The 17,160-nt window shown below is 41.0% G+C and overlaps 1 protein-coding gene across 2 annotated transcripts in view; it reads left to right on the top strand.

Annotated features, from left to right (window-relative positions):
- Positions 1 to 16,673, top strand: part of NSRP1 (nuclear speckle splicing regulatory protein 1) — a 17,251-nt gene extending 578 nt beyond the window's left edge. For both annotated transcript variants that reach the window (XM_006036104.3, XM_025192344.1), the window contains exons 2-7: positions 10 to 97; positions 8,688 to 8,744; positions 10,574 to 10,705; positions 11,715 to 11,922; positions 12,408 to 12,516; positions 15,047 to 16,673. In XM_006036104.3, coding sequence (XP_006036166.1) covers positions 8,736 to 8,744; positions 10,574 to 10,705; positions 11,715 to 11,922; positions 12,408 to 12,516; positions 15,047 to 16,064 — 1,476 coding nt within the window. In that variant the 5' untranslated portion in view covers positions 10 to 97; positions 8,688 to 8,735 and the 3' untranslated portion in view covers positions 16,065 to 16,673. The remainder of the gene's footprint in view (positions 1 to 9; positions 98 to 8,687; positions 8,745 to 10,573; positions 10,706 to 11,714; positions 11,923 to 12,407; positions 12,517 to 15,046) is intronic.
- Positions 16,674 to 17,160: the final 487 nt, after the last annotated feature.

Below are 17,160 nucleotides of genomic sequence, written 5' to 3'. Positions count from 1 at the left end.
TTTCCCTAGATATGGACTTATTTTGCCCAAGAAAACACCACAGAAAACTCTTGTTACAAAGAAACCTTCAGTATTTGCAGACGACTCGGAGGAGGAGGTCAGTTATCGATAATTTTCTCCTGAGTTTCTCTGAAGCATAGATGAATTCTGGGGGGGGTTTAGTACGATAAACAGAGGCATATTCTGAGCGTCAATTGGGAAGAGTTTATGGGCTGCTAGTAAAATGAGCGCAAGTTCGGCCTACCTTTTAATTTCAGATAGTCATTTTGAGTGGCATGAACTAGCTGGTAAAGCAGAGCCGTGGCTCTGAAAGCTCTGGGTTCTGTCCTCCTCTGCCGTTGACTTGTGTCATCTTAAGCAACTTAATTTCTCTGTCGGCAAACAGCTCTTTCAAATATATATTTTTCTGCTGCGCAAACATTACTTCCAGGGCCTCTCAGAACATTTTAACAGCCTGTTTTGCTGCTGCAGCTTGTGTGTATAACGTAAATCTTCAACAGGGCTTTCAAAAGTGTGTTCCTGGCGATGTTTCTGAAGGGGTTCGCACTTAACAGGATGTTGCTTTTTAAGGGGAGAAGTGTTGATTCAGCTATTGAATTTGAAATGCGTATCAGCTTTTAATGGTCTGCTCCCAACTCCAGTTGAAGTTGGTAGGAGTCAAGTCTACTCTAGTGTAGCAGGGGCCAACCTTTTTGGAAGCTGTGCCACCAGTTAGCCCCATGCCCTTGTCGAGTAGCACTCCAGTCCTCTTCTCCTGTTCAGTCGGCTGTTCTGCTTTCTGATCCTAGCCCTGTTCTTCTTGTCTGACCTTCTGCTCTGTTTTCTGCTCCCTGCCCTATCTGCCACTGTGTTGCCTGTCCACTTCTGGTCCGCTGCGTGCCATGCACAGAGGCTGCCCATACCACTTGTGAGACATACTGCAGGTAGACCACCATGCTCTAGGGAGAGCAGTGCCAACTTAGCACAGGTTCTCATAGAGTCTAACACAACAGGGGAAAAACCACTGCGATCACGCACTTCACACTTGTCCTGCTTTTCAGTGAACCTCAGAAGTTCCTTTTTTATGCAAGTGATGAACACGTACTGTGTAAAATTACTCCATATTAGTAGCTCTGTCTAACATTTGCTCCTGTATATAAAATATTTGCTCCATGACCAGGTAAAACACCTGGTTTGAGTCAAGTATATGCAGCAAAATAAATGGATGAAGGAAAGGCCCCAACTGCCAGGGCCAGAATGACATAACTGAACTGAAAATGAGGATTTAATAAACAGATTGAATTGAGCACCAGGGTTAATTATATTGCTTATCTTTAAAATGTTACAAAGGCCCCCCATGTAACATGTAACTCTGCATGTAATCATTTGCCCATGTGCTTAATTTTACTTGCAAGTTACTTGATACGCCTTGACTGATACTTACGACAGCTCTTCTACAGCCTTTTTTTTCCAGGCGAAGTACAGACAGTCAAAAAGCCCGAGGCTGAATCGATTCAGTCTTTGCAGTGTAGTCTAAGCTGCGTAGTTGAACCGATAAGCAAGCAAACAGACGTTCGCATGCCTGTAGTTGCCCAGGCCAGAAGGGGAGATGCTAGAGCATGCCTCCCTGCTTGGCTGGAGCAGACAGCTTGGGCCAAGGTGCGAAGCATCCTGGGATGCGCGGGGACTGAGTTAACTTGAATCTGGAGGGGTTCTGGACAGAAGCTCAATAAACTGATTTAACCTAAATCAGTTAGCTCTGCTACTACGTCCCTCCAGGTTTATCTTAAACCGGTTTGGGCCATTTTGAAAGCGGTTTATGTGCACTGAAGTTCTGTTGTGTTATAGATTTGAACGGGTTCAAATCACTCATGCCAGTTGGTGTGTAATTTCTGCCCCTAGTCCCAGACACAGAGTTTGTAATTGGCATTCAGTGCAATTAGGAAGTGAAATGTCCTCGCTTCTTGCTAAGCTTGTGCAAGAATCATAACATTTTCCCCAGGGGATTTGCTTTCTCCACAAGTATAGCTTTTTAGTAACCAAGACATTGATGAACAACTTGTGATATTTAAGTTGCAAGTATCCCTTTATCTAATTCGCATGTTTTAAAAATATAGCCATAGTTTCAGAATTTTACCTGCTCCAGCAGAGGGGGCTGAAACCCTTCTAAATTAAGCTGTACTTTGCATTTCTATCGGACCAGAAAAAGCTGCTTAGTGGATACCCAGATACAGCTGGATATTTTACAAATTATTTTTCTAAGACACCTTCACCATAGTGTTCTGAAAGAAAATAGCAGCTGCCACTGCATTTTATATAGAGACCAATGTGTTCAGTGTACTTTGAGAAGGGCTACTGGACTGAGTTCTTTGGGGGAGTTCAGTAAAGAAATCTGCCTGGTTTGCGGATCCTGAGAGGGCAGGGGAATGGATCAAATGCTGAGTTGCTCGGTGCGGTTGAGTTCCCTGGAGGGCTTAAGGTGTTTAGGGAACTTGAATGTCAAAAATATAGACACCTACAGAGTATAGGTACCCCCAGGGATAGGTGTCAGCTGAGCAGGGGTTTCATGCTCACAGTTTTGGACCTATGTGGCTCTCAAATCCCTCGTTTGGACTTGCCTGAGATCACGTGGGGAGTTTGTGACTGAGCCCTGGTCTCCCAAGCCCCAGAGTGGCCCTTGGTTCCTGAGTGCTTATCCTTCCGAGTGAAGTGAGAAGGGGGAAGATTCAATCCAATGAGATAATGTTTTTATCATCATTGTCATCTCTGCAAACTTCTAGAATTACACAAGCCTCAGAGCTTGAAGCTGATGAGTGAGAAAACGGGCGGTTGCCCCTTAGACATAGTAGCCTGGCAGTACTTCCCTCAGCCCCAAAATGCTGTTATCCCAAAGGATGTCTGTGCTCAAAGAGTGTCAGCAATACTAATGGATGCTGCCATTGCTCTGTAAAGCCTCCGTGCAATTCATGCTTTAAGCAGCTCGGTGCTTTTTTAGTGAGGTAGACATAAAGCAATATGGGGAAAGCAGGCAAAGAGCACATTTGAATGCGATGCTGGTGGCTAACCAATAGCTTAACAGGTTAAATTCCCTTTCCTGCAAGGGATTTGTAATGGGTGCTGACATACTCCCTTCCAGAGTCCACTATAATAAGTTACAGCGCACAGCCTGGTATGGTACATAGCCCCCAGAAAGTAATCATCTCACAACGGCCTTTATCAAAAAAAAGTAAAATCATTTTTTTTAAAACAAAATTACTTTATTAGTTCAGTAATAATTTCAGGGCTTTTCAAGATAAGGAGCAGCATTTGGGAGGGGTTTCATTTCCTGTCTGCTACCTTATCAGTGAGAACTACATCTCGAATGTCTGAAGATTGTGTATTTTTAACTGAACTCTAATAAAGTCCATGCCAGGGAGTCTGCACACCTGACTTGGTCATTGTGATCACATATCAGATACCAAACTTTTTGTTCCCTTTTTAATGCTACTATGCATATTTCATTACGATTTTGCCTGTACCCTTGCTGCATCGGTGAGAATAGATTTGAAAGATGATCATTTTTATAGTCTGCTTGATGTGGCTGAGCTGGTTAGTGGCTGCAAGTTTTTGTGGAAGGTGATCCTTCTGGTTTATTAAGCAAAGCATTTGTGTTTCTCAGAGAGCAAAAATTCTCTTTAATTGCAATATTTAACACAGCTAATTAGAGCAGGAAAGCAAGCTTGTTCATTCCGTCATGTTAAGTACACTGTAGGAAAAGAATGACAAGGATTTTTGTGGATGGTATCTTTTTTTATAGGGCCAACTGCATGGCTGGGGTAGGCTTAGATAAGGATGAGTATGGACCCTCACCAACTCCAAATGGCAGTATGGACTTCACAGTTTTAGCCTATTTTTTTCTATAACAGCAACTGAAAAGAAAAAGAACTGAAAGGAAGAGGGGAAGCTCTCCTCCTCATTCCTGAGTGCACACACATTCCAGCATCAACTCATTGAACTCTTTTTGGCTTTAATTCAGTTCTGCAATTTCCAGATAAAAATCTATACCATGACTGTTTCCTGCTGCTTAGTATATTAATTATTTATTATGTTCCTCACTTTGAATCTTTATTCATGTTTTCTTCCTTGTCAAGTTGAGAGCCGTCTCTCCCTAGGTAGGCACTGGTCTGAATACTGTATTAGGTCAGCATGATATAATTAAGCATAGAGACCAGAGCAGTAGTTGCAAACCTGACATGGGAAGTTTTGCTCTGATGACCAGATTATTTAACTCATCTTCCCTCATTCACTGGCTAAATAATAGCCCTAATTTTTCCATTCTTGGCAGTTGGCCAAGGAGTTTCTGCACACTGAGTTAAGACCAGTTTGGTTGTAGTGGGAGATTAAAATCAGTCCTGGTCTAATTTCTCTGCCGTTGAAATAAAGCTAATATCACATCCCTTTGGAAATGAACTACAAATTTGAAGAAAGATACATTAATCTGTGTGCATAAGGTTGCATGTGCTGTAGGAGAAACCTCTAGAGGGGATGGTGTACCACTGTCAGAGAGAGAGGGAGTAGGCATTTACTTATTGAGAGACCTCTTAAAAGAAAAGGATAAAGCAATATATATTGCCATGTATACAGATTACTACAGTACTTGGCATTTGGGCAAAAATCTCAAATCATTCTTCCCTCGCTCGTGAATCCCTGAAAAACAGAGGCTCTGCCAGCGATAGAAATTATTCCATCGGCATTGGCCATTAAAATACACCCTGTTACAGATCGTCTAAGTTTCTACTGAGATCATCTGTACTTCTTGAGAAGCCAGTGAGAGACCTACAATGCAGCGGCATTTCTTATGCACATTGAGACGCTAGCTTAAAGTCGCTGATTCATAGATTCATTGGTTGTGAGGCTGGAAGGGACCTTGTAGATCATCAGGTCCAGCCCCCTGCACCAGGCAGGAAAGATAACCGGGGTCAAGTGACCCCAGCAAGGTGACTGTCCAGTCTTCTGATTATTTTAGCATTCTCTCTGAGGTAGTCTTAAATTCTAGCACTGCTGCAAGAATGTTGAGTTAGTCATCAGCCACAGGCTTCAGTCAGCGGTGCTGGACCATCCACGTCATGAACCACTCCCTTCCCGACAGCAGGTAGGACCAGCGGGTCTGGAATGTAGAAATGCAAGGAAACTTAAAGTTTCTACAAAACGTAGACACAAATGCATGCATGCTTTACTCTGTGTCTTTTTTTCTTAGGTGTTCAACTTGGGAATTTTGAATTGCTTTGTGAGCTTTGTGTACTGTGTTTGTAGTGCTTTAAAAATGCATGGTTCACGTGTTTATTTGCAGTGAGGCATAACCGAGGCAATGTGAACCACTCGTCAGTAGATTGAGTCTCACGTTTTTCTCTACCCTCGTAGGGATATTTTAAATAAGAAATGCATTTTGAAAGGAGATTGAGAGAGAGACAAGAACTAAGTGGCAGCACAAGGTATAAGAGAATCAAGAAAGAGAGGTGAAATGGAAGTGGAACGGGAAGAAAACGGAAAAACTTTGGGTAGATTTTGCAGGGGTAGCGCACTGTAGTGTCTGTTTTAAGAATTTTCCTTGGTTTGCACGATAGAACGGCATGCTGTTTCACTGCAGGGTTAAACTACTTTTTCTCTCTTCAGAAAATATTAAACTGTAAGCGTTGTGCCTCCAAAGAATAGTTTGATTGTGGGCAAACAGAAAGCACAAAACAGATTGGTGAGTTTGTCGGGTCTTTAATAAACAGGCAGTTGATAAGTAAAAACAATACAAAAGAACAGGAAGTTCCCATCTATCAGTGCTCGGAGCACAACAGGAAATTGTCCCCCATAAACCAGGAGAGGAGGTGTTTGTCCTGAACTTGTTTTACTTAAACGGACTGGCACGCTGTACAAACAAGCGGCAGGTGGACCTCTCCAGAGGCTGGTGTGCAGTCATAAGGCCTGCATATTACTTTTGTGTTTGCCTGGTCTGTTGACCAATATGTCCTGCTTGTCAAAGAAGAAGAAAAACATTCTAAGCAGTTTCATATATTTTGATGAAAGACGGTTAACTCCATAAATACATGGCACCTTGCAGACTTGTATGCCTCTTTGAATGAGTTAGTCTCTAAGGGGCCACCCTGCTCTGCCCTGGGCCCCATTTCAGACTAACTGCCTCTCTGCCTACATGCAGCTACTGATTTTTTTCCCTTGCTTCTTACCACCTCTCTCTGTCCTTTCTTCCCAAGGAGGTGCCTCCCTGTCAAATCCTTCTCCCTACAACTTCTGTCTAGTGACAGCTGTCATCCTTCAGCTAGGGGCTGTGTTGGACAGGGCTCCGTTCGGACTCCATCAGTGATGTTCCTTACCATGCCAAGCAACGGACAACCTTCTCCCAGAACGGGGGTGGCATCTGGGTCTTTTGTGAAATGCTGGGAAATAACTCACCCGCAGAGTTAGCCTGGCATAGTCTTTTAAGCTGGGGCAGCCCCACTGCTTGTCATGTACCCTTTGGGAAAAAACTGTATGAAATTAGGATGCATGTTTAATTGAAAAATATTTTAAAATAATCTGAAGTGCTCACGCAGCAGTTGAGTATCTGATGTCAGAATCAAACAGAACTGGATTTGTGAAGCCAGGATTATCCTAATACAGGAGCATGGGACTAGAAAGGACGAGGGGAACTGAGCCATTGAATCCATCCCTCCACGTTTGCCAGCACCAAAAACATCCATTGTAGAAAATGTGCGTGCATATTATGTTATACATCCACATATAATGAATCTGGATTCCTACCTAAATAACGCAGCAACTTGTAGCGTAAGGATGCAGTGTCTGTCTGGCATTACGGTAGACTTGGTATATGCTTTCAGCAGTTTACACCGTCAGGAGGAAAGTGCAGCTCTCAAGTGACTCCGCTGTAGTGATCCTGCAAATTTGCCAATAAATGTATTACTGATGCCTTTGCCATTCTCAGTCCCCACAAACATGGGGAAGAGAATGTGACCTGCTTCCATGCCTGCCTTACGTGGCCACTGCTTAGATAAGGCAGAAGGCAGGGTTAAGATGCACCTTGTAGACTAAATGAGTCAGAGGTGAATCAGCTTTTGTGAGCACTGGATGAAGCAAGCTCTTACTTAGGAAAGCTTATGCATCTCTCACCTATAAAGATACATCTTTACCCTGCCGTCTGCCTGACTTCAAACTAACAGAGCTAGCTACACCTCCCTGCTAGATAAGAAAGGCTGTCTCGATAAACGCAAGGAGAACTGAGTAGTTCTTAGCTTTGCATCCTGGAGTCGTGTCCCCCCCCACTTCCAATGCACATCATGCTTTTCTTTATAACTTAGCTTTTACCATTTGAAGTGTGGAGCTGACCTTAGTTTTGACTCTTGCCTGCCAAGATCCACCCCATACAGAGCTATTCAGCTGTTCAAAAAAGGGAGTTTTGAAATGCGCAGTGTTTCAGGGCTGCCTTTTCAGTTTTGTTTTCTTTTTTAACCTGTCTAGGGCCAGTCACACACAATGTATGAAGTTAATTATTGAGGGAGAATGTTTTAAGGAAGTATTTTGAATAGTTTAAGGCTCTTTTAACATTAGGATTAGTTCCCTGAATCTAGGCTAAATTATAGCAAGTAAATTGTAAAACACATAAGGAGAGAGATTCAAATCTGTGTTCTAGTATATACTTGTTGAAATAACAATGAGTATTATTTACAGCACAGAAAAAGAACCATGTACAATCTTCAAAATAGAAGTGAAATTGCACTGGTGCCATTAGTTCTTTTTTCCGTAGGGTAGAAAACACTCGTTGCTACTTTCCTGAAATTCAAGCCATGTGTTCGTCTGAGGTGAGCTGCACAAAAGGTTGCGAAGTTTGGGGGTTTGCAATATTTTCGTTGCTGCAGTAAGATAGTGAAGGGACCTGTTGATGTACCATTGGGCACTGTTCAAAGCTCCGCTTCTTCTGTATTGACACATCCATTCTGATTTCAACAGCATAGGAAATGAGGGACATGGCGCAGTGTTGTTTTGCAGAGGTACCAAGTCTCGCCTTTCAGCAGAACTGGTTGAAATTATGTGGTATGATGTTTGCTTGGTTTTCTCTGGTGCATTGTGGTGTCTGCACATGGAAACTACTTGCTGGTAGTTTTTCATTATCTTTTTTATTGAAGACCGACGACACAAGCTCTTTCTCTTTTTAAAAACTCCTTGTAGAGCACGTTTCATGTGGTACTGGAAAATTCAGGTAGCTGCCAAAATGCAGAAGACCTTTTTTTTCAGCGTTTTCCTGTTTTAAAATACTACTGAGAAATACCTAATTATATGAACAGGCAATGATTCATGTCTCCTAATGAATCCGTTTAACAAAAAGTATTATCTATTGATTTGAGACAATAAAAAGACAATAAAAGAGAAGCATCACTAAGTTAAAAACATGCTGGTTAGAAAACAGGCATTTTCAACAGATGGTAGAGTATTTCCTTCAATAGAAGGCAAGCCAATATTGCTATTTTCTCTCATTAAAATTCTTGAAAAGTTTAAAATAAAAGAGTAATGGGTTACATTATAAGCTATAAAAGTTTGATAATGAATAATATGATACCTTTTTTTAAAGCTACGGTTTATTGATTCCAATATTAGAAAAACAGCATGCAGTACAAACCATGGAAACAAATAATCTGATGTTTACATCTGTCAATATTTCCTTCTCACAGACCTCTGTGGGTGAGAGTCTTCAAAAAGAAGCACTGAAAAAACAAGTGATGAAGCAAGTAAGTTGAGATTGGGAGGTTGCTGTGCACATGACAAAATAAGGATTTGTTGTGGTTGGTAACCATTCGGCTAAATCCTGTTTTCCCCTTGCAAGCAACCAGCATGCAAGTATATTCTTTTATAGCGCAGATGAGATAACCTGCCTCTGTCTTATCTCTGTATCTAGTTTGCCCATTCCTCTTTCTTCTCTTCTCTTGGCAGTAGTACATCCCCGACTGCATCCACACTTGCTTCTGGTGCGGCGGTCTTTGCAAGTCCTTCAGGCACTTTGGCCCCAGATTTTCCCATAGCGCTCTCACACAGAGGCACTTAGCATTTGTGGAAATCCCACATGTTCTACTTTTCTTCCACCTTGTACAGCAACTGTTATATAGATACGATGGTTTCAACCGGGTAAAATAAAGATTGTAATATTAATAGCATCATTTAACACTCGTACATCTAGTTTTCCACACAGATACAGTGTCAGAAATTAGGATTAGCTGTAATTAAGCTGCCCAGTTAATGATGATAGTCAACAATGCAGGTTTTTATTAGGTTTCTAGGCCATTGGGGATTGTGCTCCCCCAGTTATTTTTAGAAGCATAAGACTTTAAGAGTAGGTATTTTAAGTAAAAGTAAAATTTGAGTTAAGTTTAACAATTAACAATCTAGTGATGTCATTTCAGTGAACTTGTCTAATGGGTATCTGCAGAAAAGGAAGTTATTATGAAGCAGGCTATGAAAAAATAATCGTATTTCTTCATGTTCAGAGCCAGTGTTTCAAAATCTTTACTTACACGCGATAATTTTACCTTATCTGCAACATGAGATTTTTATTTAAAAATATATAGAACTTGCTACTTCTAATTTATGCATCTCCTAGCTAAGGAGATAAAAGTTAAAAATATGTATGTCTATGTTTTTGTTAGTGTAATAAATGATTCCACTTTTATGACCAGGACTCTTCTTGGGATTCTTTTGGCTGTGTCCAAAGAGTAGCTGAAAAACAGTCTAATGCAAACTGTGTACCTGGGTTTCCATAGAGCTGATTATAGTTTACAGCATACAATAAAACTTGTAGACTACTTCATACACGCACTGTAAAACCACAAGAAGTTGCAGTTCATTCTGGGCTGTAGACTGCTGTGATGCTTTGCTGAATTAATTTGTTAAACAGCTTGATTTTTGGAGGACAGCGTAATATTTTAAGGAAGCTAAAGACAGTAAAAAAAGTAACAGTTTCTTATATAATGAAGTCCTACCTAACAGCAACCCTTTTCATTATACTCAGACATAAATTAGCTAGAAAAAAACATGAGCTTTCAGTAAAAAAAAAAAAAACCCCACCAACTGTAGGAAAGCAGGTACATTTATCCCAACCCCATGGCTCCATAGGAGTTAAAATGTACAGTGGACAAGTCTGTAAATGAAATGTGTGATATATAAATTAATATATGAATACTTTTAGAGAAAACTGAGAAAAATATATGGCACAACTGGTTTGGTTTAGTTTATTTGTGTTTCTTTTTTAAATTCTGCGTAACTTGTTTAATTTTATAAAAATAGTAATTTTCCATGAAGTAGTCACCATAATAGCTCAGTTGTTGCTGCTTTATATTTTCTCATCACACTGTATTGCCTAATCTCATAAATATTCTTCTTCTAAGTGATCATTTATAATAGCAGTACTAAACCAAGGACTTCATAGATCAAGCAATGTTGAACTTATGTTCAGTTTCCTATTAGATTTATATCATGAACTGATCTGATTAAATCAAAAAATATAAATAAAAAGTATTAAAAACATAAAGTTGCTTAGTTTATTTTTCTTTCTTTTTTTTTTAAGACTAAATTAGAGATTCAAAAGGCCTTGGCAGAAGACTCTACAGTTTACGAATATGACAGTATTTATGAAGAAATGCAGCAGCAGAAGAAAGAAAGTGATGCCAAAGTGTTGTCAGGAAAAGATGACAAAAAGGTCCATACCTGAAAATGTATGCTGTCTGTCTTATCTCTCCATGCTGGGAAAATAGCCATGACTACTTAACAGATTTTACTGAGGTTCATGATATCCTAGGAACCAGTTGTGCATGCTGTAGTGGGGGCCTACATGTTCTGTGCTCAGAAGCTGTGATGTTATAACAAGTTTGTTAACTTGCTAGCTCAGCAAGCATTTCTGAACCTTCGTCCAGTGTCATCATTTAGTTGATCTGGAGAGCAACAGATTCATGACTAGCTTCCTACCAGTACGCTCTGTGGGGCAAGGACCCTGTCGTCTCGTGCGTTTACAGAGGACCTGTTATGATGTGCTGATCACAGTTAGATCCTGGGAGCACTATAACAGGACTCTTCCCAACAGTGAAAATAGAACCTAACCGAGGGAGGAAATAATGTCTTTTGGCAATGAATATATATATATATATATATATATATAATCTACTTCTTGCTTGTTGGCTTATAGAGGGCCTGCCAGGCAACTAACCAAATTATATCCTGTCTGTTAAATATGAACCATTTTCCACAGCTCAAATCATTCGTGTTTATTCCAGAGTATTAGTGAATGATACTGGAAAGTTGTGTTATCATTGCTCATGTCGTGGGGTTTAGGAGTATTTATCGGGTTGTGCGAGGTGTAAAAGGTGTGGCATTCTGTTCCCAGTTACCAAAAGGAAGCGAGGGAGAACTGCTGCTAAACAGAAACCTGTCAGAGGAAGGGTTGTGTTGAAAGAAATCAAAGTTGCACCCCCCAGAGTTAAGTTGACATTTTTGCTGCCTGTTTCATGGTTGAAGGAAGGTTTCCATGATCAAGACATGAACTGTGTTCATTGAGATCATTATCTCAGCCACAACAACCTCACGAATTAGCTAGACTAGCTACTTTTGCTCTCACAAACTGATTTCTTTTCAGTGTCCTTAGCAATTCTAACCTGTTCTGACTCAGCCAACCTGATTCCTTCTCATTGTTTTTTTTTTTTTTTCCACCTTAGCCAAGGTACATCCACAGTATCCTCAAAGCAGCTGAGATAAGAAAGAAGGAAGAAGAAAAACGAATGGATAGAAAAATTCAGAAAGAGCGTGAAATGGAAGGAGGAGAGTTTGATGACAAGGAGGCTTTTGTAACATCAGCCTATAAGAAAAAGCTGCAAGAGAGGGCCGAGGAAGAGGAAAGAGAGAAAAAAGAGGCAGCGCTGGAAGGTGAGAGTTACACAGAACACATACGAGTTCCCCTCAGGAGAAAAGCGTGGCATTTGCCTTTAAAAAAGTACTTTTGGATGTGATTTATAGTGTTGTTGCCCTGGTCGCCGAACAGGGCGTGAGATGCTGTATTATGGAAGACAACACAGGGGACTGGATTGGACTTGGAGGCTGAGGAATAGAAGGGTTCCTGCCCTTTTGTGTCAGTAATGGTTGGGTGACTTGTTTCACTTGGGAGTTGTTACAGGAAAAGAATGAGTCAGTGCGTCTTAGGGATACTAAAATGCTAGTAGCAATCCTGCCCAATTTTCAGAAAGCTGTCCCAGATGTGAAAGTAATTGGTTTTTGCTGGAAATTGGTAAAGCAGCATACACATGAAGGGAAATCACTCTGGCAGCTTCTCTTTCTGGAAATCAGCCCTACCACATGTGAAAAGGGTCTCATGATTCCTGACTATTGTATCGTTCTTGTTTTTCTTTCCTTAGCATGTCTGGATGTAACCAAGCAGAAGGATCTCAGTGGATTCTACAGACATCTTTTAAACCAGCAGGTTGGGGAAGAAGAGATGCCCAAATGCAGCCTTCGTGAAGCCAGGTAGGTCAGAGTTTTTAAAAAGCTCTTTAAATCTAAACCTGTTTCATGGCATTCAAGAATCTGGTGTCACTGGCATCTTGGGAGGGAAGGAATACCAAAGTGCTGGTAGCAGAAGTCGCATACTTTGTAGAGTTGGCTGGTTGGAAAATGTGAAAAGATCATCATCATTGGGTGAAAATGTGTGAATTGAGAAGGGAGCAAAAGTGCAGGGACCTTTTTTTTTAATGCTACCAAAGGGATAGTTACGGTATGTCACGTTGGTGGTCGCGTGGCATTATTACAGGCTGGTTCTTATTTTGATGTTGCAGAGTTTTTTCACCAGCTGCCTTAAGCCAAGAATTTTGCTTCCTCAGGGAGAATGAGTCCAATATTGTTTGGGCTCAGATGTATACTATTATGCAACTTCGCATCACAGTTCATTTTAGTCACCACTTAGAAAATCATGTCCCACATAACTTTACTGAAAAACTTGTGGGTCTTTATCATTGTGCCTGGCCAACATTTTCTCATAAAGATGGAAAAGAATCTTAGTTTGTGTAAGTCTTGTGATAAAAGGAAAGAAAGCAGATGGACAAAGTCCAGGGGAAAACATTCAAAGGTTATTATACGTACCGCTTAAAACAAAAGCATTAAGTGGAGCTGTGTTACGGCTGCAACTGAAGGAACGTAGCTCTTTCTTCTGCTCTGGTTAATAGTGATCACGGGGTTTAATTTATTGTAGAGCTGTATTGCAACAAACCAGTACTTTATTCAGCTTAAAACTACTTTGTGAGGACCTTAAACATGGTTGTCAGGGAGTAGGTGGATGTTTGATATTCTAAAACTATGAATAAGTAGCTTCAATCATGAGGATTTGTGGGACTGAAACTGGATGAACGTTTTTGTCAGTTCTTGGTTCCGGTGAGGTAGGTGATCGTGTTGGAGATCCTCAGCCTGAGGCAGGACGTCTAGCTTGCCTTTTAATACTAGGATGTGCCATGTCATTGGAAATAATGGGGAGAGAAAACCAGGGCAACTTATAACAAGAGATAAAAATACTTAGAACTGCACCTGTTTGTCACCCTGCAGTTTGAAGAACCAGCTAATAAAAGAGCTCGTGCTTGGAAAAGCATAGCTGTTTTAGGCTTAACTTTCACTGGCAAAGAGAATTTAAGCAGTCTGTCTTGGACATCGCCAACACAATTCCTGTGAGGTCGCTTACACGAACTGTTTGTGTTACTTTTGCGTCCTTACAAATAGATCCGTACAAGTTATCCTCTGTTTTATCTCTGTGAAGCAGCGCCACTTATGATTGACTCACTGGCTTTTGTATTTTTTGAACAATTCTTTGAGGTTGGAAATGCTTTTTTCCAAGTGTGGTTATGTTCAATGCAGGGTTTCAGAATAGTGGCTTCTTAACCGTAATGATAAAGTCCTATCGAATGAATGAATACATCTGTGGGGAAAAAAAAACCAAACAGCAATCTATTCTGTTGCCAGCAACAAAACTATCAGCTGAGTTCATCTGAAGATTTCCATTATTTTTGTTAATTTTACCACTGGCACTGTAAGGTTACAAAAAAGGCACAAGTAGATTTTCAACTGTTAGACAAAGTTTGAAAAACTCCATAGAGAAAAATCAAACCTTTGGCTTGCCTTCTTGCTCAACTATCGTGGGAAAGTAATTGAGAGAGAAGAAATAGGGAATGCCGCAATGTAATTTTTAAAGTCATTTTGCACTTTAAACCATGGGTCAAGCATTCAGCCTAGCCAGATGGTCGCCTGATTTCTACAGCAAATTTCCCACATACCGACAGTGCAGCAAAATGATTAGTAAAAACAGATATGTGGCTTCTGTAATCAAAATGCACCTCCTTATCAGTCAAAAGAAGACTGACCGCTTATAACCTTTTTTGGCATTGCCGAGTCTGATATCTGCAAAGTGTCCCATGTTTCCTCTTTTATTGCACGCTGCAAGCTAAAAACGTTAACAAGATCTTAGCGTCACTACAGCCGCAAGACTGAGGGCCTTGGCAGGAAGCACAGAAATATTCAGGAATATTGAACTGAAATTTAAACTAGTAGTTGTTTTTACAAGGACACGTTCAGCCTGGGGTGTTCTGTGTACGGCTCCTGTTAAAAATAAAGTTCGTAACGCTCAGACACCAAAACGAGGGGGGAAAAATTCCCACCTCTTCCCAATATAGGAATGATGTGGTATGGGTATGAATCACCTGGAAAATGGTTTGCCACATAGCTAGTGTTACCAAAATACAAATCAGTGTTGTATCCCAAAGGGTCTACAGAGCTATAGCCTTACTCATTCTTGAGATCAGTTCATTTGCCTTGCATGTCACCAAAGAACCCGATGCAGACTTTCAGTACAAAGGATATTAGAACCAGAACAGCAGACTAGATTTGCCTGCTTAGACTTTCCTGTTGCGTTTCTTCTGAAGTCTCAGAAAGAAATCATGGGCTCCAGAAGTGTTTGAGACTGCAGGCTGTGTAATATCTTTGTTTTTTGTTTTTTAAATGCACAAAAAAAATCTAGGATAAAGGAGGAAAAATCTAGCAGTACTTCTGATGAAGCCAGCCAAAGGAACAGAATTCCAGAGGATGGACTACAACTCAAAACCACTCCTAAGGCAAAGGACAAGGATAATCCAGATGCGGACACTGATTTAGAAAGTGAGAGCAGTGATGATGAGAGAAAATATAAAAACACCAAAGTTCATTCTAAAAAGAAGGAAAGTCGAGACAGTTCTGCAAGCAGCGGGGAAGATCCCCAGCATCACAGGAGCCGGAAGCACTCCACGTCATCAAGATCATCCAGTGATGAAGGAGGTCACCATGCAAAAGCCCAGTCAAATCATCCTCGGAGAGAAGAGAGTGGGACAGGTAGAAGGGAAAGCGATGAACAGTACAGGGAAACCAATTACGAGAGAAGAGGCAGGGCCCAGGAAAAGGATCACCAAAGGAAAAAGGAAGACCAGCACAGATATGGAGATCATAGCAGTAAAGATAGCTACAGAAAGAGGGAAGAGCAGGAGGACAAACGTAGAGGGAGAGATAGAAAAGAGAGAGAAGGATATGACCGAGAATGGAGAAGAGAGAAGGAGAGGGAAGACAAGCATGCAGAAAGGGAGCGAGAAAAAGAGAGGTTAAGAAATGGCAGAGACGGATACAGTGAGAGAGAAAGGGAGAGAGGGGGGAAATGCAGAGAGAAGGAGGAACCTGCAAAGGAGAAGAAAGAGCGAGATGATAAAAGTGAAAAGAAACACAGGGACAGGAAGGAGAGCAGTCCTAGAGCCTTCGAACGAGACAGCCAGCCTGATCCTGAAAGAGAGCGGGAGAGGGACGATGAAGGAGCCTCGAGCTCTGAAAAGCGCAGGGCTGAAGAGGGAGGGCTAAGCGAGGCGAAAGAGCAGACGGAGAAGCCGTCAGACGGTGTGAACAAATTCGCCAAGCGGAGCAGCGAGGAGACAGTGACGTTGGCAAGGGACCGTTATTTGGCTCGGCAAATGGCACGAGTTAGCACAAAATCCTACGTAGAGAAAGAAGAGGATTAGCTCCATTTCAGTGGGTAAAAAAGAGATGGTAGACTCTCGCTGGTGAGAAAATCGCTACATCAGGGACTCTGCCTCCAAGTAAAGTTTTCCCTGGCTGCTTCCTGGGGGTTTTGTAACATCCATGCAAATTTAGTAAAACAACTTTTTTTTGGAATATGTAAGTAGTTAATTCATTTTGTGCCTGCATTTGGTCAGTTGTAGAGGGAAGATGTTTAATTTTGCTGGTTCTGTTCATGTTGGCTTTCAACATCCTGTCCCCCTGTGTCATTGAGACCGGGCCACTCCTATAGAGGCTAAACCGAGACAGGTAAGAATACCACAGTCCCTGCTATCATATAATCCCTGTGACCGCTTGTAACAGCAGCAACTCTGCTGAAGCAACAGCATGCTTATTAAAAGACATCACTGTTCAGAGAAGTTGACAAAGATTGAGGGAAACACAAAACTAAACGTTGGGAAAATGCAGAAAAAAAATCCAAAATTATAATTTAGCAGAACCCCGTATATATGGGGTTTTTTCATATTGACCTATTGAAAATGTGGGGTTTGGTTTTGTTTCTAGAGCTTGATGTATGGAAATAACTAAATAAAATGTACATTCTGTACTATATCTAGTGCCTGGATTGTTCTTCGTGCCTGTGTTACTCTAAGTTTTAGTGGAAACAAGCTGCATCATACCTTTCTCATGAGAGAAATCGAGGCATATGTCTTCTTCAAGTCTTCCAGTTGTACCCACAGATTCTGCTAGAATTAGTATGCTGGACATGCCAGGATAAATCTCTCTTTTCAAGGTTTTATAAAACTTTGGTAGAAATCACTCCAAAACTGTAACTTGTACTGGTAAAAAATAATACTTTTTATAAACAGACAAGGTTCTTTGAGTAGAGGTCACATCTTTTATTAGACCAGCTGAGTACTCATCTACCCAAAGAACCTGGCCTGCCTGCGTCCTTCGACCAACACAGCTACAACTAAAAACCCAGCATACTTTTATAATACATTTTCAAGCTTTGGGGAGTTTTTTCCACTTGTTCTTCTGCAAGTTTATCACAAAACCCAATGTAATTAACATTAACTTGCACTTTAGTTTCACTTT

The sequence above is a fragment of the Alligator sinensis genome, unplaced genomic scaffold (assembly GCF_000455745.1).
Source record: "Alligator sinensis unplaced genomic scaffold, ASM45574v1 scaffold1642_1, whole genome shotgun sequence".
NCBI classification, from domain to species: domain Eukaryota; kingdom Metazoa; phylum Chordata; order Crocodylia; family Alligatoridae; genus Alligator; species Alligator sinensis.
Note: the sequence above shows the minus strand (reverse complement) of the source record. Positions and strands in the feature narration are given on the sequence as shown.